The following is a 26,016-nucleotide window of genomic DNA, read 5'->3' on the forward strand; positions in this document are numbered from 1 at the left end:
GACACAAAATATCTGAACCATTTAGCTCTATTAGGGAGCTAAATAAATATAAATAAATAAATAAATATATATATATATATATATATATATATATATATATATATATATATATATATATATATATATATATATATATATATATATATATATATATATATATATATATATATATATATATATATATATATTATATATATATATATATATATATATCCTTCTGAAACAAGCAAATTACTTACCAAGTGGTATTAGAAAACCACAATAGAGAATAGAGTTTGCCTTAATGGTGTTAAGTGGAACAGAGCCTGGAGGCAGCTCATCCCCATCATCTGTGTACACCATTTCTCCCTCAATGTTGGCTGGCAAGCTGAACAAGGCTGCACTGTCAGTCACCACCCAGCTAGTCTGTTGCAGAAAAATATAATTATTACATGTCTTGAAAAAGGTGCAGAAGCTAGAGTAACAATAAACAAAAAGTGATATATAGAAAATAAAGACCAATTCTCCTTGCTGACTCATAAAATAATTAAAAGTTTATTTAACCCATTAACTGTCCACACGTAGATCTACGTTCTTACCGCTAGCACTCAAAATGTGCCAAATTTTTCATGCCTCCAAATCTGGCACGATTGGCCTGAGATGTCTGGTCAGCATAGACTGGTTCTTAACACTTGGTGTGCACAGTATTAACCCTTAAATGGTCCAAACGTATACATACGTTTTTTCAACATCTGAAAATATGTAAAAAAAGTAGATCTACTTTTGTAGCACTACGAATTTGAATGTCGATCTGTTTGGACCGTTTAAGGGTTAAAAAAATCTGGGACCACTTAGTACCTTGTGGGAACACCAGTTCAACTGAGTGCTTGCTTGAGCAAACAGTGTGGCAAACACCTGGGATTCACTGATGTCATGTAATAGTAACACTCCCATTTTAAGTGGAAAGTGATGTTGACCCTGAGTTTCATGGTTTTGGGGTGGATGTGGCCACAAGTGGTTGGGGAAATATCAAAAACCTTGATAATAACCCATGTGCAACATTTGTGCAATACCCTTTCAGAATATCTTATAACCTATGCCCTAAGTAAATTGAAACAATTCTGGAAAGTGTAATACGTGTTCGGCAGGCTGGCTGGTTTGCTGGCTGGTTGGGTGGCTGGCCGGTCGGCCAACTGACTGGCCAACTGCCTGGCCGGCTGCTGGCTGGCTCTATCTCTGCTTGTCTGTCTGTATCTATGTCTATCTCTGTCTATCTGTCTTACAGGTATACATAAATACAAATACAGTGGACCCTCAACCAGCGATATTAATCCGTTCCTGAGAGCTCATCGTTAGTCAAAATAATCGTTAGTCACGTTAATTTTCCCCATAAGAAATAATGGAAATCAAATTAATCTGTGCAAGACACCCCAAAGTATTGAAAAACAAAAAATTTTACCACATGAAATATTAATTTTAATACACACAAACTGAAGAAGACATGCACAGTTACATGACACTTACCTTTATTGAAGATCTGGTGATGATTGATGGGATGGGAGGAGGGGAGACCGTTGATCTTGTTAGTGTTTAGAAGGGGAATCCCCTGCCATTAGCACTTGAGGCAGCAAGTCTTTTTCTGGGGTTACTTCCCTTGTTCTTTTAATGCCACTAGGACCAGCTTCAGAGTCACTGGACTTCTGTCGCACAACATATCTGTCCATAGAGGCCTGTACCTCTTGTTCCTTTATCCTAAAGTGTTTCACAACATTGTCAGTGTAATAGTCACCAGCATGGCTTGCAATAGCTGTGTGAGGGTGATTTTCATCAAAAAAAGTTTGCACTTTAAGCCACATTGCACACATTTCCTTAATCTTTGAAGTAGGCAACTTCTTTAATTTCTCTCTCCTCTCCTCCGAAGCAGTTTCCTCAGGTGTGGCCTCTTACTGTTGAAGATGATCTAGCAGCTCATCAGTGGTTTGTTCTTCATTGTCCTCCTCCACCAACTCTTCCACATCCTCCCCACTAACCTCACCAATATGAGCACTAGTTCCAGGCATTTTTTCCTGTTCACCTGGGTGTTAGTCAACTGTTGTGGGTCGCATCCTGGGGAACAAGATTAAGGACCCCCAATGGAAATAAGTTAGACAGTCTTCGATGATGCACTGACTTTCTTGGGTTATCCTGGGTGGCTAACCCTCCGGGGTTAATTGTTTCTCGGTAATTGTTTCACGTTAAGCCACACCAACAACACTCTCTCCACATCTTCGAGTAATACAGCTGATGGTGGTGCAGCAACAACAACAGCTGACTGTGATGCAGCAGCAGCTGCACCTTTGGCAAGAACAGCTTCCTTGATAGCCGTTTTCTTACCCACAATAGCAGCAATGGTTGATTGGGGTTTATTATACAACCTGACCAGCTCAGAGACATGCACTCCACTTTCATACTTAGCAATGATCTCTTTCTTCATCTCCATAGTAATTCTCACCCTTTTTGCTGTAGGGTTGGCACTAGAAGCTTTCTTGGGGCCCATGGTGACTTATTTTGCAGGTGCAATCACTACAAAGGCTGTGATAATATGAAATGTTCCAGTTGTTGTATGTTTGGAAGCGACCGCTGTGGCTGGCTGGCTTGTAAACACTGACACCCAAGGGACAAGTGAGGCGGAACGAAAAGCGCTGGTCGGGTTTTTAAGCGCTAGTCGAGGCAAAATTTTTGCATTTAAATGAATCGCTAGTCAGATTTATCGTTAATCGATGCAATCGCTAGTTGAGGGTCCACTGTATACATAGTGTAAATTACCTAGGATATCTCAAAAAATCCAGATAAAGTGCTATACTGTGCTTGTAGATATAAAGTGCAAGCAAGACTGCCAAATACGTATTTACACTTGATCCAAAACCAAACGTGATGACACAGTCATGTGTAATACCTGTTGGTTCACAAGTGGCTCTCTCTGAGACAGAGAGACAAGCAGAGAGACAGATAAGCAGAGACAGATAAACAGAGAGCTTGACAGACACAGACAGACAGACATGTTTATGTGTAACAGTGAAAACGAATAAAGCCAGGACAGTGGACACTCATCAAATGTCACCACTTATCTTATCACTGTACTGTCAGCAGTGGACTGACACTTGTGTTACAATATGCTTCAAGGGAACTTATTATTATTATTATTATTATTACAGTGGAACCTCTACTTGCGAGCACATCCATGTGCAAGTCTTTCCAAATATGAGCAGTTGATGGGTTGATTTTTTGCTTCCATACGCGAGCAAAATTTCCATTAGCGAGCAGACCTCAAGGGAAGTTCCTTGACGCTGGTGAGGGCCTCTTGCTCTTGATCTAGGGAATTGTATCTCATTTGTTTGTTGAACTATCTTATTGAAACTTGGGCAATGTATGATGGAAAGAGGCTTCTTAAAGTACACCAAAAATGAAAGAAATCGGAGCATAAATAATAAAGTTCACTTCTCAGCAATTAGCCACCCCTTAGTGGAATTTTCGTATGGTTTTTATGGTTGTATTCTTGTTTATTTATATTGTTATTTATATTGTTTGTTATGTCATATTAGATGAACTATGATAGATAAATAAGCCATATAGATGATATTAGCGAAATTATTCAAGAAGTATTTTGTCTGGTTTCCAGACAAACTGTCGTCCACCGCTGACACCGTCCATACCGCTACATGAATTACATATTTTATTCATTCTGGAGTATATATAAGGTTTCTATCTTATTTATATTGTTTATTATGTCATATTTGATCAAGTGAGATAGATACATAAGCCGTAAAGTTGATATTAGCGAAATTATTGAAGTACAGAATTCCACTGGAAAGGATTAATTGCATTTCAATTAATTTAAATGAGAAAAATTTACTCTGCAAACAAGCAAATCCAGTTGGGAGCAAGGTCATGGAATGGATTAAACTCGCAAGTAGAGGTTCCACTGTACGTATTATTATTATTTAACAGGTCAGCCATCACCCACTGAGGCAGGGTGACCCAATAAGAAAGAAAATCCCCAAAAAGAAAATACTTTCATCATTCAATACTTTCACCTCACTCACACATAATCACTGTTTTTGCAGAATCAAATCAAATCGAGGACGACGAGAGCTGTCGTAAGATGGGAAGGAAGAAGGATAAGGAAGGATGGAAATAACTGGAAAAGGATGGGAAGGAGGGGGAAGTGGAGGAATCAAGGCAAGTGGCCCAACCACTTTGGGACATGTGGTACCGAAGTACTGGAGGCGTAGATGGAGATGTATTTCGGGAATACTGACGAAGACGATGTAGAAGGCAACAGGAACTCAGCAGGTTCTGGCTGCATCTTGCTGGATGGATGATTACTGCAACTTGAATGATGATAGGTGGCTGCAGGCGACATGGAAGGAGCTCATCGTTGATTGGTCAGTTCATAGAGGTTTGGTGTTTACCTAGAGTCATGGCGTTGTTTTACGATTCAGTTCCGTTTTCAAGACGTTTAAAACGTTGTAGAGGGAGCAAATTTATACGTGTCAGCAAGTGTTTTTGGCTGGAATCTTCTAGTTGGTCTACAATGGCCTTTAGAATAGTAGAAAGTTCAATTGTATGAAGAGTTCCAGCTGAGCAGGAAGAATCGATGGTAAACTTGACTGTCTTTCCGATGAGGCGAGAATAAAGCTCATGATGATATTTTTCTTTAGTGTAGAAGTTGATTCCAGTCCATGAAGTATATTTTTTAATATCTTCATCTTTATCATGTCGAGAGTTGTGAGATGATGATTTTTTTGCTGTTTTTTTCTTTTTTGTTAGGTATTGTTGTAGGAGGAAGTGAATATTCGTTGTCATCTTCAGTAGACGAATAGGAAGATGTTTCTGGTGACAAGGCTTCTGATTGGTCGGTTTCAATGAGGAGTGGTGGCGGTAAAGGCTTCTCATTGGACGTTGTTGGAGTGACGTCACTAGTTGATGGTGGTGTTGGATCTGCTACATCCAAGGTTGTGACTAAGTCTTTGGTGAATTTGAGAATTTCTTCAGAAGGTGGCGATGCTGGAAATGTGAATGATAACATGTTATTTAATGCAAATAACTCGTTGATGGTAGAGTTAAAAGATCCAGGTACAGCCAAGTTCTGCACGTGAGCGTATAGTAGACAATAGTGGATCTTCGTTACGTCACATGTTGGAGGAGTGATGGTGGTGGAGGCGGGCTGAGTAGATGCTTGAAGTAATTTTGTAGTGTCTGCTTTCAACTTTGCAATTGCTGCATACATTGGTGTGTTGTTGGTAGATTTTTTCTTTGTTGCATCTTGTTGTTTCTTCATAATATCCTTTCTTGTAGGACATTTTGCTGCCAATGTATGATGATCATTACTTTTGCAGTTTAAACACGCTGGTTGTGTTGGAGCGGCAATGGTGCAGGAACTGAAGGTGTGTCCCTCACTACCACATGTAGTGCAGAACTTCTTGTCTTATACTGGACATGCCTTGGTGGTGTGATGATATGAATAACAGTTCTAGCAATGTTGGATGTAGTGGTATCTCTCTGCTTCTATGTAGGTGGGACTGATGTAGTAGTAGTAGACAGCAAGACCTTCGTTCAGAGCAGTGGCAGCCATGTTCACGTCGGTGAAGGTGACCTTGAGCATAGACGATGCATTCGGGATTTTGGTAATGCTATCAACAGTAGCCCAAGTATTTTGCGTTTCAATGGATGACTTGAGTTCAGCAATTGATTGAGAAGTCAGAATCCTGTCCAGTTTTTTTAGGAATACATGTACTGATTTTTCTTGCCTGAGGGCAGGAGAGGATGTAACAGTAAATCCTTGAGCAGTAAGAGTAGTGGTGGCTTCTGTGGTGAGTAACTTCTCTGCTTCAGCATCATCGTGACATACAACAATGAATGCTTCTTTCAGTGACAAAATAGCATTGAATTTCACTTGCAATGCTTTCTGCACAACAGTGGCAAGAGCAAGCTTCATTGAATCATGAACGGTACCACTTTTTGGCTTGATCTTTACACGATTTGCGTAGCTCATCGTGCAAGTCAAGGCGAAGACGACGCTGGTAAAGGTTCCCCTCCCCAACGGGGATCGTAGGGAAACAGAGTAAGTAAGGAGAGCTGCTATGACCTGCCAGGGCGAGAGCCAAAAGCAGAATCCTGTGTGAATTTGTCGATTTTCTTTTTTGCAGAGGTACTCAGAAATACAACAGTTTAGAAGCATATACATATAAAGATACACAACATATCCCTCCAAACTACTAATATCCCAAACCCCTCCTTTAACCCTTTGACTGTCGCAGGCCCCTTTCTGAAACTGTCATTCTATGTCACAAAATATTTGAAAAAAAAAAAAATTATTTTTCTTATGAAAATGTTAAGATTATTTTTTTTATTTAGTCCAAAAAAAATTTTTTGCCATCAGTACTTTCCGAGATATAGAGGCGTGAAGTTGGTAGAAAATGAGCCGCATGTGGCAACAGCGGTGACTGCCGCTCACCTGGTAAACTTTGGTTTACTTGTATTCAAAAGTTTCTTGTTTCTTCACTATTTTATTTTTTCACATAACTTATGTGGCCTGTGAGTCCAAAGTAAGGTGCAATGTACATATATACACTCGTTGTATACAACACAATAAATGCACAAACATAATTATCAATATATTGTTTACAAAACTTGTTTACACAAACAAACAATACAAAAAATTGTTTATTACTATTGTTTTATAATATACAGTGGACCCCCGGTTAACGATATTTTTTCACTCCAGAAGTATGTTCAGGTGCCAGTACTGACAGAATTTGTTCCCATAAGGAATATTGTGAAGTAGATTAGTCCATTTCAGACCCCCAAACATACACATAAATACACTTACATAATTGGTCGCATTCGGAGGTGATCGTTATGCAGGGGTCCACTGTATATACCAATGTACAGTCACCAAACATATTCCTAGAAGTTCTGCAGCTTGTGGAACTCTTTGAAACATGGTTTCATACACAATGGTGTTTTACACTCCTTACACATAAAACGAGTGTCTCTGCATTTTTGTGAGCATTAGCAGGCAGTTGTGTTACATAGTTATCCTAGGTAAATGGTCATGTGTCATCATTCCTTTGTTCCTACCTTCCTGCATTCCTTTCCTACCTTCCTTCCTTACTTTTTTTCTTCCTTCCTTTCATCTCATCCTTCTTTCCTTCCTGCCTTCCCTTCTTCCTTCCTTCTGGTTTCTATAATATATATACACATATATAGTCACTGGATACTTTCATATAACTGCTATTATCTTCATTCAGCAAGCTTATCTTGTGTGTGAGTGTGTGGCTTATAATTGTTTTGGATCAGCTGTCAAAATGACATATTGTCACATTACTCACTTCCCCTACCGCCTGTCAAAACAATAGGGTCAATGCTTATTTCCCCTCCATCCTATCTAATTATCTTTCTCTCTCATTCTCTCTCTTTCTCCTTCATTCTTCCTTCTCCTTCATTCATCATTCTCCTTCATTCTTCTTCTCCTTCATTCTTCCTTCTTCATTCTTCCTTCTCCTTCATTCATCATTCTCCTTCATTCTTCTTCTCCTTCATTCTTCCTTCTTCATTCTTCCTTCTCCTTCATTCTTCATTCTCCTTCATTCTTCAGTGGCCAGTGACTCAGCATATTTACAAGTCCACCCCCACACAACAACTACGAGCTTTACAGAAGCTAAAGCAGTTCTGGGAAGTGTCCAGTGACTTTACATGTGTATATATGTGATAGAAAAATAGTAATAAACAACATTTTTTATTGTTGGTTTGAATAAACATGTTTTGTAAACAATATAATGACTGTTTGTGCAGTCATTGTGTAGCAGACAACGAGTGAATATACATTCAATATACCTTAAATTGGTCTCACAGGCCAGAAAAGTTACTTGAAGGAAGGAAGGAGGGAGGGAAGGAGGGAGGGAAGGAGGGAGGGAGGGAAGGAAGGAAGGAAGGAAGGAAGGAAGGTGGGAAGGAAGGAAGGTGGGAAGGAAGGAAGGTGGGAAGGAAGGAAGGTGGGAAGGAAGGAAGGTGGGAAGGAAGGAAGGTGGGAAGGAAGGTGGGAAGGAAGGTGGGAAGGAAGGAAGGTGGGAAGGTGGGAAGGAAGGTGGGAAGGAAGGTGGGAAGGAAGGAAGGTGGGAAGGAAGGAAGGAAGGAAGGAAGGAGGGAGGGACAGAAGGAAGGAGGGACAGAAGGAAGGAAGGAGGGAAGGAAGGAGGGAGGGAAGGAAGGAGGGAGGGAAGGAAGGAGGGAGGGAAGGAAGGAGGGAGAGAAGGAAGGAGGGAAGGAAGGAAAGAGGGAAGGAAGGAAGGAGGGAGGGAAGGAAGGAAGGAGGGAAAGAAGGAGGGAGGGAAGGAAGGAAGGAGGGAGGGAAAACAGGTAGGAAGAGATGAGAGGAAGGAGGAGGGAAGGTAGGTAGGAAGAGATGAGAGGATGGAATGAAGGAAGGAAAGGAAGGAAGGTAGGTGTGTGGGGAGGAAGGGATGTGTTGTGGAAGGCAGTGAGGTTAGTGAGTGGTGGTATGATGCATCATTGTGACACACGACACACCGGTGACTCAGCATATTTACAAGTCCACCCCCACACAACTACAAGTTTTCAGAACCTCTTGTAGTTACAGGAACCTGTCCAGTAACTCTATATGAGTATATATATATGATAGAAAAATACAGTGGACCCCCGGTTCGCGATGCTATCGGTATCCGATAAATCCGGTAACCGATGCATTATATCGCAGAAAATTTGCCTCGGTTCCCGTTACAAAACCTGGTATCCGATGCGGTTCGTACGAGACGTGTCCATGTGTGGCCTGAACTGCCAGGTGTGTGCCAGTGCTTACAAGCCAGCCAGTGTGCGCACATCTAAGGATACATTCGGTACATTCCATATTATCCATATTATCAGTGTTTTTGGTACTTGTTTCTGCAAAATAAGTCAACATGGGCCCCAAAAAAGCTCCTAGTGCCAACCCTTTGAGACCAAGGGTGTTAATAACTGTTGAAATGAAGAGATAATTGCAAATTACGAAAGTGGAGTGCGTGTGTCGGAGCTGGTCAGGTTGTATAGTAAACCCCAATCAACCATCTCTACTATAGTGAGCAGGAAAACGGCAATCAAGGAAGCTGTTCTTGCAAAAGGTGCAACTGTGATTACGAAAGAGCAACCGCAAGTGTTAGAAAATGTTGAGAGACTGTTATTGGTGTGGATAAATGAAAAACAGATAGCAGGAGATAGCATCTCTCAAGCGATCATTTGCGAAAAGGCTAGGCAGTTGCATGACGATTTGGTAAAAAAATTACGTGCAACTAGTGGTGATGTGAGTGAATTTAAGGCCAGCAAAGGTTGGTTTGAAAGATTTAAGAATCGTAGTGGCATACATAGTGTGATTAGGCATGGTGAGGCTGCCAGTTCAGACCACAAAGCGGCTGAAAAATATGTGCATGAATTCAAGGAGTACATAGAGGCTGAAGGATTGAAACCTGAACAAGTGTTTAATTGTGACGAAACAGGCCTGTTTTGGAAGAAATTACCAAGCAGGACCTACATTACTCAGGAGGAAAAGGCACTCCCAGGACATAAGCCTATGAAAGACAGGCTTACTCTGTTGATGTATGCCAATGCTAGTGGTGATTGCAAAGTGAAGCCTTTATTGGTGTATCACTCAGAAACTCCCAGAGCGTTCAGGCAAAAGAATATCCTCAAGGTTAATTTGCGTGCGCTGTGGAAGGCAAACAGTAAGGCATGGGTCACTAGGGACTTTTTTTATAACTGGCTACACCATGCATTTGCCCCCAATGTGAAAAATTACCTAATTGAAAAGAAATGACCACAGAAACTCTATTGACTCTAAAGGGGTTTTGGAAGGATCACTTTAATATCCTCAATTGTGTAAACCTTATAGGTAAGGCTTGGGAGGGAGTGACTAAGAGGACCTTGAACTCGGCCTGGAAAAAACTGTGGACAAAAAGGATTTCGAAGGGTTTGAGGCTAACCCTGAGCTGAGAAGCCTATGCCAGTTGAGGAATCCATTGTAGCATTGGGGAAGTCCTTGGGGTTGGAGGTTAGTGGGGAGGATGTGGAAGAGCTGATGGAGGAGGACAATGACGAACTAACCACTGATGAGCTGCTAGATCATCTTCAACAGCAAGAGGCCACGCCTGAGGAAACTGCTTTGGAGGAGGGGATAGAGAAATTAAAGAAGTTGTCTACTTCAAAGATTAAGGAAATGTGTGCAATGTGGCTTAAAGTGCAAAGCTTTTGTGATGAAAATCACCCTCAGACAGCTACTGCAAGCCGTGTTGGTAACATGTACAATGACACTGTTGTGAACCACTTTAGGAAAGTCATAAAGGAACGAGAGGTACAGGCCTCTATGGACAGATATGTTGTGCGACACAAGTCCAGTGACTCTTAACCTGGTCCTAGTGGCATTAAAAGAAGAAGGGAAGTAACCCCGGAAAAGGACTTGCTACCTCAAGTCCTAATGGAGGGGGATTCCCCTTCTAAATGCTAACACCATCCACACTCTCCCCTCCTCCCATCCCATCAATCATCACCAAATCTTCATTAAAGGTAAGTGTCAATTATTCTTTTGTTATTTATTGTTATTGTTGCTATTGTAATTATTCTATTGCATTAAACTTAATATTTCATGTGGTAAAAGTTTTTTTTTTCATACTTTTGAGTGTCTTGCACAGATTAATTTGCTTTCCATTATTTCTTATGGGGAAAATTGATTCCCTTTCCGATAATTTTGGTTTACGATGAGCTCTCAGGAATGGATTAATATCGTGAACCGGGAGTCCACTGTAGTAATAAACAACATTTTTTATTGTTGGTTTGTGTAAACATGTTTTGTAAACAATATAATGAGAGCAAAGTTTGTGCTGTTATTGTGTAGTATACAATGAGTGAATATATACCAAATAGTCTTTACATTGGTCTCAGAGGCCATAAAAGTTACTTGAAAAAATAAAATATTAAAAAATAAAAAGGTAGAAAAAATAAAATAAAACTATTACCGGGTAAATAACAAAAAGGCACAATACCGTGACTGGAACGATACACAAATAACCCACACATAAAAGAGACTTTGTCAATGGTCCAAGTCGGACCGAAACGTCATCGTAAGCTTCTCTCTTTTATGTGCAGGTTATTTGTGTACTATTACCGGGTGACCTGCAGTCGGCGATGTTGCCATATGCGGTTCAATTCCTGTCAACTTCACGCCTCCATATCTCGGTAAGTATTGATGGCAATAAAAACTTTTTTAGCCTATAAAATTTAAGAAAAAACTATCTTTTCATAAGAAAAAATAATTTTTTTTTTATCAAATATTTACCGACCCTGAGAACAGGTTTGGGAGAGGGCCTGCCGACCCTGAAAGGGTTAATCCGTTCCAGACAAGCAAAAGTACGAAAAAAAAAAGTTTACCACAAGAAATATACATTTTCCTACACACAAAAAAAAGGATACATGCACAATGTACTGTACTAAATGAAGAATAAATGACACTTGCCTTAACTGAAGATGTAGTAATAAGTGATAAGACACTTTTTCTTGAACACTCTGGGATTTTCAGAGTGATACATGAGTAAAGGCTTCACTTTGCAATCCCCACTAGTATTACAAGAAAACATGAAAGTTAGCCTGTCTTCCATAGGCTTGAGTCCTGGGAGTGCCTTTTCCTCCTAAGTAATATAGGTCCTGTTTGGCTTTTTCTTCCAGAACAGGCCTTATTCGTCACAATTAAACACTTGTTGGGGTTGGAATTTTTCACCTTCATCATGCCTTATCATGCTGTGTATGCCACTACGATTCTTAATCTCTCAAACCAACCTTTGCTGGCCTTAAATTCACCAATATGAGCACTAGTTCCAAGCATTTTTTCCTGTTGGTGTTAGTCGACTCGTGTGGGTTGCACCTGGGGGACGAGATTAAGGACCTCAATGGAAATAAGTTAGACAGTCCTCGATGACGCACTGACTTTCTTGGGTTATCCTGGGTGGCTAATCCTCTGGGGTTAACTGTTTCTCGGTAATTGTTTCTTGTTAAGCCACACCAACAACACTCTCTCCACATCTTCAAGTACAGCTGACAGTGGTGCAGCAACAGCTGATGGTTGTGCAGCAACAGCTGACAGTGGTGCAGCAGCAGGTGACTGTGGTACGATAGTATTTCGATAGTATTTCTCCCCTTTTTACCACAGGGTTGGCACTAGAAGCTTATTTGGACCCATGGTGGCTTATTTAGTAGTTACAAGCACTAAAAGCAATGGAATAATACAAAATTTATTGAACATATGCATGCAACCGTCCGCCCTGGATTGTAAACAATGGCACTAGCTGAGCTGAGTCGTTCTGCCCAGACAGACCGCGTTCGGGACGAATGATGTAAGTATTGATGGCAAAAAAAATTTTTTTTAGCCTATAATGATGCAAGTCTATTGAGGAAACTTAAGGCACACGGAACAGGAGGAGAAATTTTTTCCTGGGTAGAGGCATGGCTGACAAATAGACAGCAGAGAGTTTGCATAAATGGGGAGAAATCAGAATGTGGGCATGTCACAAGCGGTGTTCCTCAGGGGTCAGTGTTGGGCCCATTGTTGTTCTCAATTTACATAAACGACATAGATGAGGGAATAAATAGCAACATAAGCAAATTTGCTGATGACACCAAAATAGGCCATCCAATTCATTCTAATGAGGACACTAGAGCACTCCAGGATGATTTGAATAGACTGATGCAATGGTCGGAGAAGTGGCAGATGCAGTTTAATATTGACAAATGCAAAGTTCTAAATGTTGGACAGGTAAATAACCATGCCACATATAAACTAAATAATGTAGATCTTAATACTACTGATTGCAAAAAGGATTTAGGAGTTCTGGCTAGCAGTAATTTAAAACCAAGACAACAGTGCATTAGTGTTCGCAATAAAGCTAACAGAATTCTTGGCTTCATATCTAGAAGTATAAATAATAGAAGTCCTCGGGTTGTTCTTCAACTCTATATATCCTTGGTTAGGCCTCATTTAGACTATGCTGCTCAGTTCTGGTCACCGTATTACAGAATGGATATAAATGCTCTGGAAAACGTACAGAGGAGGATGACAAAGATGATCCCATGTATCAGAAATCTTCCCTATGAGGACAGACTGAGGGCCCTAAATCTGCACTCTCTCGAAAGGCGTAGAATTAGGCAGGATATGATCGAGGTGCATAAATGGAAAACAGGAATAAATAAAGGGGATGTAAATAGCATGCTGAAAATTTCCAGCCAAGACAGGACTCGCAGCAATGGTTTCAAGTTGGAAAAATTCAGATTCAGAAAGGATATAGGAAAGCACTGGTTTGGTAAGAGAGTTGTGGATGAGTGAAACAAACTCCCGAGTACTGTTATTCAGGCTAAAACGTTGTGTAGTTTTAAAAACAGGTTAGATAAATACATGAGTGGGTGTGAGTTGGACCTGACTAGCTTGTGCTGCTGGGTCTGGTGCAGTGCTCCATCCTTGAGTAGAGATGATCAGACTGGGTGGGTCATTGGGCTAATCTGGGGGGGGGGGGGATTGGTCGAATCTGGGGGGGGGACATGGACCTGCTCTGCATGGGTCAGTAGGCCTGTTGCAGTGTTCCTTCTTTCTTATGTTCTTTCTTAAGTCGGGGAAATTTTTTTATGATGAACAGGTGTAAATGTTCACCTGTCAGTGTGTTTGTGACAATCTGAGTACTATTTCATTACTTAATACAGTGAACACTTGCCTTTCAGTGGCCGCAACTTTAGTGAGATCTCACTTTCGGCAACTTTTTCAGCAAAATATAGCCTCGCTGTTCATGATTGGCCTCGCGATTCAGCGACCGTCTGGTATGCATCTGACTGGCATCCCACCATCAGCGTGCACACAAAGCCAGTCTCCCATACCATTCACACTCAGTGTGCAATTGTCTATCAGAGAGAGACCATCACCCCATGGGTTCATACGATATATTTCAAAATAATCCATTGTTTCTTGTGCTTGCAACTGCTAAATAAGTCACCATGGGCCCAAAGAAAGCTAGTGCCAGCCCACTGGTAAAGAAAGCGAGGAACAAGATTGAATTCAAGAAAGAAATCATTTAAAAATTATGAAAGTGAAGTGTGTGCAAAGTAAAGTCATTACTGGTGTATCACTCTGAAAATCCCACAGTGTTCAAGGAAAACAGTGTCGCCAAGAGTAAACTGTGTGTGATGTGAATGCAAACATTAAAGCATGGGTCACGAGGGACATTTTCCTTGATTGGTCTAGCCCTTTCAGGGTCGAAAGGCCCTCTCCCAGACTCGTTCTCAGGGTCGAGAAATTTTCAAAAAGAAAAAAAATTATTTTTTCTTATGAAAAGATTTTTTTTTTTCTAAACATTATAGGCTAAAAAAATTCTTTTGCCATCAATGCTTACCGAGATATGGAGGCATGAAGATGACAGAAAATGAGCCGCATGAGGCATCATCGCCTACTGCCGGTCACCCGGTATTTTCTTATTTGCTTTTCTTCTACTTTTTTCTATTATTTTTTATTTGTATTTTTTCAAGTAACTTTTATGGCCTGTGAGACCAATATGAGCACTATTTTGAAAGTTTTTTCTTTTTATTTAATACACAATAACAGCACACTGTTGTCACTACATTGTTTACAAAACTTGTTTACACAAACGATATAAAATGTTGTTTATTACTATTTTTCTATATTTTATATACACATATACAGTCACTGGACATGTTTCTAGAAGTTTTGCAGCCTGTGGAACTCTTTGAAACATGGTGTTATTGTAGGCAGCCTGAACTGTCTGCACAGACAGCCCATGCTGTCTGCCAGCTTAGTTCATATTTCGCGCCACTCAAGTGTTGCCCTCTGTAGCCAGGCCTCTCGGTGGGCACGCCAGCCTGTCTGCCCTTGCCACGCTCTCACTCTGGCATCACTCTTCAAGCAGTCAAGACAGTAGGCCTAGTAGGTCTCTCTCATGGGATGGCCCTGCCCGGGCCATGGGCACAACACACAAGCCTGTGTACCCACCACAACTTAACAAATAAAGTAAGAAGCCTCCGAAGAAGTTTATCATTTACTCCCCGCTACCAGAACGCCAAACAAACGGGTTATAAATGGTGGGAAGCGGTGGTTGCAGCAGTTGTTTGCCCAGAGAGAGGAAGGAAGGAATGAAGTCATCTTCGCTTCATCACCCCATGCAAGAAGCATCCGTCTCTCAACGTGTTATCCTGATGTCGTGTCCGCACGTTTGAGCATCCAGACACAGGTACAAGCAAGATCCAGCGTCCCACGCTGTTTCTCAAGTCACGTGTTTAGCGTCACTTGTATGTTCTGCTGTTGTTCAGCTCAGTACAGCTGTTTCAGCAAGCCAGAGGTGAGTTTTGTGGTGATTTCTGCGTCCAGTGTGTTTCCCTGTGTTTGTGGGTGGGAGGAGGAGGAATGGCCAGATGCTCCCTAGCCATACACTCACCACTGCCCACTCCCTCTGCTGCGTTTTCTGCTGTTTTTCATGTGATTCATTGCCAGAGCTGTGTATCCGAGTGCCCGAGGCCACTCGAACCTACGTGGATCAGCATGCCTCGTTGATCACGATGCCACGTGGATCCCGACGCCACGTGGGCGTGGGCAATGTCACGTAGATCTACCAGCCACGTGAGTTACCAGATGTCCCAGGCCTCATGCTGTGGTCTGCTGCCCGCATCACATCGACGTCACCCACGATGCTGCCCGACTTCATGACATCATGATGTCTGCCTGACGTCACCTTGAAATGTCTGCTGATGTCAGAGTGCTGCTGACGTCACCTCGTGACATCACGCCTGACATCACATGATGTCACCATTGAGTGCTCTGTAATTGTTTCAGTATTGTCGAGAAGATTGAGAGAAGATATATGTCATGTGTTAATTAATTCCTCTCACTCAGTGTTCTCACATGTTAATGTACAGCATGTACCGCAGGTGTGTGTAAAGTTTCCATGTGTCCAGTGAGGTCTGCAGCCAGACCTGAGTAGCACCACTGTGCTAAGTCACCCGATGTGACCAGTGCGTTTAACAGTTATCAGTCAGCTCTGAGCGTATGAGCCCCATTTGTACAGAAAGTTCTTATGCTCATCGCTCGTGATGTTCTGCAGAATCGTACCTGCTACGATTCCCATTGAGATTTGTTTCACTTCACCTCCAGACCTTCAGAATGCAGTTATATGTAGAGAAACAAGTCTGGGGATGCTTAGACTAACCTCTGCTGTAGCTCCAACTGCCGAGAGAATGACACTCGTCAAGCCGCAGTTAGCCCTGTCGGCAGGCGCTGTGTCAGCCTCGTGTCACAAGCTTCAGTGAGCAGCCTGCACAAAGATGATGTCACTTTGACTGCTAGCTCGCTCACTGCAGTCTGGTGTATGATGTTACGACTCCCAGATGTTTCGCCCAGTCGTCTCTGCCACGACTCGCTCCACAACTCGCTCCACGCTCGCCAGCAGTGACAGCCCAGTGACAGTACCAGTCGAGAAGTGTCCTCCTGAGTCGCTTGCCAGAAGTCCTGCCCAGTTGCCGAGTTTTGTCGACGCCTCACTCGAGGGCACCAGCATGTCGTGCCCCAGGTTGAGTGAAAACCTGCAGCGACTCCTACGATGACTGCTTCACCGTTCCAGGGGAGACCATACCCTGTTACGTCAGAGCTCAGCCGCAGTGATGTCTCCCTTGTTGCAGTATCTGTCCAGACGCAGGAAGGCGTGCAGTGATGCCCATCGACGCTCACTGCCTTTGACCACGATGTTTAGCACACCCCACATGTTTTTTTCTTCCCTCCCTGTAGGAAGTTTTTTTTCCATGTCCATATGTATATATATGTTTTTATTTTGTGTTCTGTGCCCTGTTCCTACGAGAGAGAGACGGAGTTCCTTTTACCACCAGTATTGTCACGTCGGGACGACGCGCGGTAGGTGGCCGAGCGTATGTAGACAGCCTGTACTGTCTGCACAGACAGCCCATGCTGTCTGCCAGCTTAGTTCATATTTCGCGCCACTCAAGTGTTGCCCTCTGTAGCCAGGCCTCTCGGTGGGCACGCCAGCCTGTCTGCCCTTGCCACACTCTCATTCTGGTGTCACTCTTCAAGCAGTCAAGACAGTAGGCCTAGTAGCTCTCTCTCGTGGGATGGCCCTGCCCGGGCCATGGGCACAACACACAAGCCTGTGTACCCACCACAACTTAACAAATAAAGTAAGAAGCCTCCGAAGAAGTTTATCATTTACTCCCCGCTACCAGAACGCCAAACAAACGGGTTATATTATACACAGTGGTGTTTTACACTCCTCATACATAAACAAGTGTCTCTGCATTGTTGTGGGTGTTTTCTGGTATGTGCAAAGACATAACACCTCTTCTGAGCCTTTTTCTTGAAAGCAATAGCAGGCAGTTGTATTAGGAAGAGATCACCATGCTTCAGACGAGAAGGTAGTTGTTGATAATTTAGTGGGGGGTTTTCTATTGCAGGTGTTGTTCCTTGGTACTTGAATACTACTTGTCTGATGACAGACAAACAAAATTTGCCATATGGTGGTTTGTTTCTGGTCATCATCTTATACATATTATAAGCACTGAGCATGGAAATGTCCAGAAGATAGAAAAAGAGTTTTATGTACCGCTTATAACTCTTGTAAACACAATCAGCAAACCCAATCTGCATGTCACATTTATCCACTGAATGCATGCTGAAGGTGTAATCAATCACAGCTGCCGGTTTTAGAATGGGTTCATTGGTCTCTCTATTCTGCCTGTCAGTGTTTGTCATTTCGTTAAAGTGAACTGATGACAACAGTGTGACATCTCGTTTATCATGCCACTGAAATGCCATGATGTCATTGGCAGCAAATGCCTGCACCTCACCTCTACCAGTGCATAATGAGAAAAAAAAAACTCCAACCTTGTTTTTGGTTTAAAACAGTGACTTTGCTGTGTATTTTCGTATGGTATTTACCTGGAGTTTACCTGGAGAGAGTTCCGGGGGTCAACGCCCCCGCGGCCCGGTCTGAGACCAGGCCTCCTGGTGGATCAGAGCCTGATCAACCAGGCTGTTGCTGCTGGCTGCACGCAAACCAACATACGAGCCACAGCCCGGCTGATCCGGAACTGACTTTAGGTGCTTGTCCAGTGCCAGCTTGAAGACTGCCAGGGGTCTGTTGGTAATCCCCCTTATGTGTGCTGGGAGGCAGTTGAACAGTCTCGGGCCCCTGACACTTATTGTATGGTCTCTTAACGTGCTAGTGACACCCCTGCTTTTCATTGGGGGGATGGTGCATCGTCTGCCAAGTCTTTTGCTTTCGTAGTGGGTGATTTTCGTGTGCAAGTTCGGTACTAGTCCCTCTAGGATTTTCCAGGTGTATATAATCATGTATCTCTCCCTCCTGCGTTCCAGGGAATACAGGTTTAGGAACCTCAAGCGCTCCCAATAATTGAGGTGTTTTATCTCCGTTATGCGCGCCGTGAAAGTTCTCTGTACATTTTCTAGGTCGGCAATTTCACCTGCCTTGAAAGGTGCTGTTAGTGTGCAGCAATATTCCAGCCTAGATAGAACAAGTGACCTGAAGAGTGTCATCATGGGCTTGGCCTCCCTAGTTTTGAAGGTTCTCATTATCCATCCTGTCATTTTTCTAGCAGATGCGATTGATACAATGTTATGGTCCTTGAAGGTGAGATCCTCCGACATGATCACTCCCAGGTCTTTGACGTTGGTGTTTCGCTCTATTTTGTGGCCAGAATTTGTTTTGTACTCTGATGAAGATTTAATTTCCTCATGTTTACCATATCTGAGTAATTGAAATTTCTCATCGTTGAACTTCATATTGTTTTCTGCAGCCCACTGAAAGATTTGGTTGATGTCTGCCTGGAGCTTTGCAGTGTCTGCAATGGAAGACACTGTCATGCAGATTCGGGTGTCATCTGCAAAGGAAGACACGGTGCTGTGGCTGACATCCTTGTCTATGTCGGATATAAGGATGAGGAACAAGATGGGAGCGAGTACTGTGCCTTGTGGAACAGAGCTTTTCACCGTAGCTGCCTCGGACTTTACTCTGTTGACGACTACTCTCTGTGTTCTGTTAGTGAGGAAATTATAGATCCATCGACCGACTTTTCCTGTTATTCCTTTAGCACGCATTTTGTGCGCTATTACGCCATGGTCACACTTGTCGAAGGCTTTTGCAAAGTCTGTATATATTACATCTGCATTCTTTTTGTCTTCTAGTGCATTTAGGACCTTGTCGTAGTGGTCCAATAGTTGAGACAGACAGGAGCGACCTGTTCTAAACCCATGTTGCCCTGGGTTGTGTAACTGATGGGTTTCTAGATGCGTGGTGATCTTGCTTCTTAGGACCCTTTCAAAGATTTTTATGATATGGGATGTTAGTGCTATTGGTCTGTAGTTCTTTGCTGTTGCTTTACTGCCCCCTTTGTGGAGTGGGGCTATGTCTGTTGTTTTTAGTAACTGTGGGACGACCCCCGTGTCCATGCTCCCTCTCCATAGGATGGAAAAGGCTCGTGATAGGGGCTTCTTGCAGTTCTTGATGAACACAGAGTTCCATGAGTCTGGCCCTGGGGCAGAGTGCATGGGCATGTCATTTATCGCCTGTTCGAAGTCATTTGGCGTCAGGATAACATCGGATAGGCTTGTGTTAATCAAATTTTGTGGCTCTCTCATAAAAAATTCATTTTGATCTTCGACTCTCAGTCTGGTTAGCGGCTTGCTAAAAACTGAGTCATATTGGGACTTGAGTAGCTCACTCATTTCCTTGTTGTCATCTGTGTAGGACCCATCTTGTTTAAGTAGGGGCCCAATACTGGACGTTGTTCTCGATTTTGATTTGGCATAGGAGAAGAAATACTTTGGGTTTCTTTCGATTTCATTTATGGCTTTTAGTTCTTCCCGCGATTCCTGACTCCTAAAGGATTCTTTTAGCTTAAGTTCGATGCTTGCTATTTCTCTGACCAGTGTCTCCCTACGCATTTCAGATATATTGACCTCTTTTAGCCGCTCTGTTATTCTTTTCCGTCGCCTGTAAAGGGAGCGCCTGTCTCTTTCTGTTTTACATCTACTCCTCCTTTTTCTTAGAGGAATAAGCCTTGTGCATACATCGAGTGCTACCGAGTTAATCTGTTCTAGGCATAAGTTGGGGTCTGTGTTGCTTAGTATATCTTCCCAGCTTATATCGGTTAGGACTTGGTTTACTTGGTCCCACTTTATGTTTTTGTTATTGAAGTTGAATTTGGTGAATGCTCCCTCGTGACTAATCTCATTATGTCGGTCTGGGGCTCCGCGCATACATGACTGAACCTCAATTATGTTGTGATCTGAGTATATTGTTTTTGATATGGTGATATTTCTTATCAGATCATCATTGTTAGTGAAGATGAGGTCTAGTGTATTCTCCAGTCTAGTAGGCTCTATTATTTGCTGGTTTAAATTGAATTTTGTGCAGAGATTTAAAAGCTCGCGTGAGTGTGAGTTTTCATCAGAGCTGCCTCCTGGTGTTATTACTGCAACAATATTATTTGCTATATTCCTCCATTTTAGGTGCCTTAAGTTGAAATCCCCCAGGAGCAAGATGTTGGGTGCAGGAGCTGGAAGGTTTTCCAGACAGTGGTCAATTTTTAACAGCTGTTCCTGGAATTGCTGGGATGTTGCATCCGGAGGCTTGTAGACTATCACAATGACTAGGTTTTGGTTCTCGACCTTTACTGCTAAAACTTCCACTACATCATTTGAGGCATTTAGCAGTTCTGTGCAAACAAGTGACTCTGCAATGTACAGGCCAACCCCCCCCTTTTGCCTGTTCACTCTGTCACATCTGTATAGGTTGTAACCTGGGATCCATATTTCGTTGTCCAAGTGATCCTTTATGTGGGTCTCAGTGAAAGCCGCGAACATTGCCTTTGCCTCTGCAAGCAGTCCACGGATGAAAGGTATTTTGTTGTTTGTTGCTGGCTTTAGACCCTGTATATTTGCAAAGAAGAATGTTATCGGACTGGTGGTATTGTTGGTACTGGGGGGGGATTTTTTTTCCGGCATTAGTATCTGTATCTGTTGGTTTGGAGTGGAGGCCATCGACTGTGGTTCCACTCCAGGAATGACTGGATTTGGTGTACGATTTCTGCCATTTCCTGCCAGTTTTTTTTCCTTCCTGGCACTAAAAAACCTCTCCCTCTTGAGTGGCGGTGGCTACCCAGGTTTTCCCATCGCCTGGATGTTTTGTATCTTTTTGTCCCCTTTAGATGGTATGCCTGGCAATTTAAGTTATAGCACAGTCTTTCCTGTACTGAAGAGGTACACAGTTCAGGGTGAAAAAGCTTACAGGAAGGGAGTTTGCATTTTCCTGTTGTCATATGGGCATGGCATTTCCTAGGGTGGTCATAGTTGCACGTCCCATCTGTTTTTCCAGATTTCCCATGCCAGCAGATACCGAGTGCATAGTATGTGCACAGGCTTGGTTTCCGTTTGCCTTGGGTTTCTGTGACTGTATTCCCTGTTGGTGCATGTTTCCCTGTCTTACTTCTATCCTCCCTAGCACCAACAATGGAGCTCCCACCATTTGTTTTTGGTAATATATCCTCACTATTGCTAGTGGAGTCCTCTTGTTTGCTATTTCCTGCGGTATTTCTAGTTTGCAATATTGGTTTTATCTTATCTTTGACTACACTTGTTTCCCTACTATGGCTCCTGTCCCCTATGCGGTCATTCATATGTATTCCTTCCTGCGTATAATTCCCGACTACCTGGACAAAATCTCCAGCTTCACCATTACTGTCTCCCAGGACAGCATCTCCAGCTTCCCCATTACTGTCTCCCAGGACAGCATCTCCAGCTTCACCATTACTGTCTCCCAGGACAGCACCTCCAGCTTCACCATTACTGTCTCCCAGGACAGCACCTCCAGCTTCCCCATTACTGTCTCCCAGGACAGCACTATCAGCCCCCCATTTACTGACTACCAGGACATCATCTCCAGCCTTACAGTTTCTGACTACATGGCCAGTATCAAGGGCAGTACCATTCAGCCCGGACTTTTTATGTTCTCATCTGTTGTAGAAAGCTTCCAGGTTTTCTATGAAAGCAGCTTTGATGTTGACCTGTTTTAATACCCTTGTGATTTTAGTCCACAGATTTATCTCATTTGGGCATACCCAAAAACACTTCCCTGTTTTAATACTGCTTGTAGCTAGTTCTTGGATATCTGCACAAGGGGCGTGACACCAATTTCCACAGAAATGACAATTTATGCATGTGGAAGCCCGTTTGTTTGACTGACCACAGACTACACACAGCTTCATAATGATTTGAATGGTTTATTTACTGCAATTCTACTAGCAACCTCTTGAATATTCTATTAATAACCTGCTAGGTGGTGCACAACGAAACCGTTTGAAACCAGTCCAGGGTTCGGACCAGTCAAGGGTTCGGACCAGTCAAGGGTTCGGACCAGTCAAGGGTTCGGACCAGTCTATCTGATCTGATCAGTGGGTCACTTATTTAAACCATACTGGTCGGTGATTTGAGCTAACACATGAAGGATCTACTGGAAATTATCTACCCGAGTAATATGTGATTTGATTGATACAAAAGTATAACTTGCGTGTTGAAGAGCCGGTGACTGCTGGCAGCTCCTACAATGACGAACGGTCGAGCCTCCACCTTTGTTTATCAATCGCTGTATCTAGCTTCTCTATTTTTTTTTTTTTTTCCGTCTCCACCACAATAAATGCTATATTATCACTATAGTTGACTGGTGCAAATTTTGGAGGAAGGGCGCTTTTTCTGTAGTAATAATTGCTTCTCGTTGTGTATATTGCGACCGCTGGTAACTACAGGTTATATGAAATTCACAGTAACGTCTGGTATTTCAAGAAAAAGAAACTAATGAAAGTCACTCCACTTCACTAAGTACCATTATAATACTGGTTAGTTGCTACTACAACACTGTATTCTGCTATTCACTGGTATCACTAGATTATATGCGAGTACACTAGCAGGCCAGGAAGATTATTAAAAACAGCTGACCTGTGGTAAGTTTCTGGCGACTTCTGGCACCTTCCTCTATAGGCTTATCACTTCATTTACAAATTCACCTGTTTTCAAATGACACTTTAGCCTTTATCATCAATATACTAGGGAGCCACTGTAGTATACACTATACACTATGTATACTCAATGCTTTCAGGGAGACTTTCTTTCCTCTGACACAAAGTTCAATATTATTATTTTTCCACACGGGACAGGCCTATGATTCCCCTCTGGCAGTAAACTCTGCTAGGAAGTGCACACTAATTCTCCTTTTTTTACTCAGTATATAATGTTTTCCGCCCAAGATTGGTTCCAGGCGCTAGAGGGATGTATCGTATAGGATTGATGACACAAATTAAAGTTCTAGCACGTAAGAGCGACCGTGAAAACACCAGAAAAACCGGGAGCACAACGAGGCACGCTGACACGCTATGAAAGGTTGTTATTCAATTATTTATGGTTGTATTTTAGATTTCCTGGTCTCATTTTATAGAATGGAAGACATATTACAGAAATTGAGATGATTTTGATTGGTTTCGTAATGAAAAGTACCTTGAAATTGAGCTATAAGTAGCAGAAATGTTCGATTTTTACCAAAGTTCAAAAGTAAACAAATCATGCCAAGCGTCCAATACACGTCAACTGGTGAGTCTAATATTCTTTCACAAGTGCACTGATATTATTTATACCATTTCTACACTAATGCAGTAGTCTGCATAACAGTAAATCTTCTATTTTTTTGTGAGAATAAAAATTCCAAGTGGAAAGCAAAAGAGATGAAAGAGGGGCCTAGGGACATAACTAATGAACAGAGAAAATGTTATTTTAGTGCCAGGAATGTCTGTCTTGTTTATTCTGGACCCTATTTGGAAATTGGCATCTTCTGAAATTTGTGTGAAATTGGCAAAACTGTCAATTTCTGACCACTTTATTGAATAGTTGAAATTGATAAATGGGTGGTTTCTTGTGCTCATTCGATAGAAAAAATGGAGTTCTAGCAAAATAGATATGTTTTTTGTCGACTAGTATACTGGAATTGGCCAGAAATAGGGCTCAAAAAGGGTAAAAATCACTGCTGCGTAAACATCGTTAAGATCGCTAACTTCATGAGAGCATAATTCCATAAGTTTTCCATCAAATTTCATACTTTTGGTGCCATTATGATCGGGAAGATTCTCTATCATTTCATAAGATTTTTTTTTTTCTGAAAAATTTTCGACCCTGAGAATTAGTTCAGGAGAGGGCCTCTCGACCCTGAAAGGGTTAAACAAAGACAGTAATGCCTAAGCATACTTTATAAGGCAAACAGATTACTGAGATTTATATCAAGAAGTGTAAGCAACAGAAGTTCAGTTGTTATATTACAGCTTTATACATCATTAGTAAGGCCTCACCTAGATTATGCAGCTCAGTTCTGGTCTCCATATTACAGAATGGATATAAATTCGTTAGAAAACATTCAGCAAAGAATGACTAAATTATTACATAGCATTAGAAATCTTCCTTATGAAGAAAGATTGAAGACCCTTAAATTACATTCACTTGTTAGACGAAGAATGAGGGGAGACATGATCGCAGTGTATAAGTGGAAGATGGGTATTACCTGGAGTTTACCTGGAGAGAGTTCCGGGGGTCAACGCCCCCGCGGCCCGGTCTGTGACCAGGCCTCCTGGTGGATCAGAGCCTGATCAACCAGGCTGTTGCTGCTGGCTGCACGCAAACCAACGTACGAGCCACAGCCCGGCTGATCAGGAACTGACTTTAGGTGCTTGTCCAGTGCCAGCTTGAAGACTGCCAGGGGTCTGTTGGTAATCCCCCTTATGTGTGCTGGGAGGCAGTTGAACAGTCTCGGGCCCCTGACACTTATTGTATGGTCTCTTAACGTGCTAGTGACACCCCTGCTTTTCATTGGGGGGATGGTGCATCGTCTGCCAAGTCTTTTGCTTTCGTAGTGGGTGATTTTCGTGTGCAAGTTCGGTACTAGTCCCTCTAGGATTTTCCAGGTGTATATAATCATGTATCTCTCCCTCCTGCGTTCCAGGGAATACAGGTTTAGGAACCTCAAGCGCTCCCAGTAATTGAGGTGTTTTATCTCCGTTATGCCCGCCGTGAAAGTTCTCTGTACATTTTCTAGGTCGGCAATTTCACCTGCCTTGAAAGGTGCTGTTAGTGTGCAGCAATATTCCAGCCTAGATAGAACAAGTGACCTGAAGAGTGTCATCATGGGCTTGGCCTCCCTAGTTTTGAAGGTTCTCATTATCCATCCTGTCATTTTTCTAGCAGATGCGATTGATACAATGTTATAGTCCTTGAAGGTGAGATCCTCCGACATGATCACTCCCAGGTCTTTGACGTTGGTGTTTCGCTCTATTTTGTGGCCAGAATTTGTTTTGTACTCTGATGAAGATTTAATTTCCTCATGTTTACCATATCTGAGTAATTGAAATTTCTCATCGTTGAACTTCATATTGTTTTCTGCAGCCCACTGAAAGATTTGGTTGATGTCCGCCTGGAGCTTTGCAGTGTCTGCAATGGAAGACACTGTCATGCAGATTCGGGTGTCATCTGCAAAGGAAGACACGGTGCTGTGGCTGACATCCTTGTCTATGTCGGATATGAGGATGAGGAACAAGATGGGAGCGAGTACTGTGCCTTGTGGAACAGAGCTTTTCACCGTAGCTGTCTTGGACTTTACTCTGTTGACGACTACTCTCTGTGTTCTGTTAGTGAGGAAATTATAGATCCATCGACCGACTTTTCCTGTTATTCCTTTAGCACGCATTTTGTGCGCTATTACGCCATGGTCACACTTGTCGAAGGCTTTTGCAAAGTCTGTATATATTACATCTGCATTCTTTTTGTCTTCTAGTGCATTTAGGACCTTGTCGTAGTGATCCAATAGTTGAGACAGACAGGAGCGACCTGTTCTAAACCCATGTTGCACTGGG

General features: G+C 42.4%; 1 protein-coding gene across 1 annotated transcript in view; it reads right to left on the reverse strand.

Annotated features, from left to right (window-relative positions):
• Positions 1-26,016, reverse strand: part of Wdr33 (WD repeat domain 33) — a 162,561-nt gene that overhangs the window by 30,882 nt on the left and 105,663 nt on the right. Inside the window, exon 10 of the mRNA XM_070079498.1 lies at positions 240-405. Within this exon, the coding sequence (XP_069935599.1) occupies positions 240-405 (166 nt within the window). The remainder of the gene's footprint in view (positions 1-239; positions 406-26,016) is intronic.

This window comes from Cherax quadricarinatus, chromosome 6, assembly GCF_038502225.1.
Source record: "Cherax quadricarinatus isolate ZL_2023a chromosome 6, ASM3850222v1, whole genome shotgun sequence".
NCBI lineage: Eukaryota > Metazoa > Arthropoda > Malacostraca > Decapoda > Parastacidae > Cherax > Cherax quadricarinatus.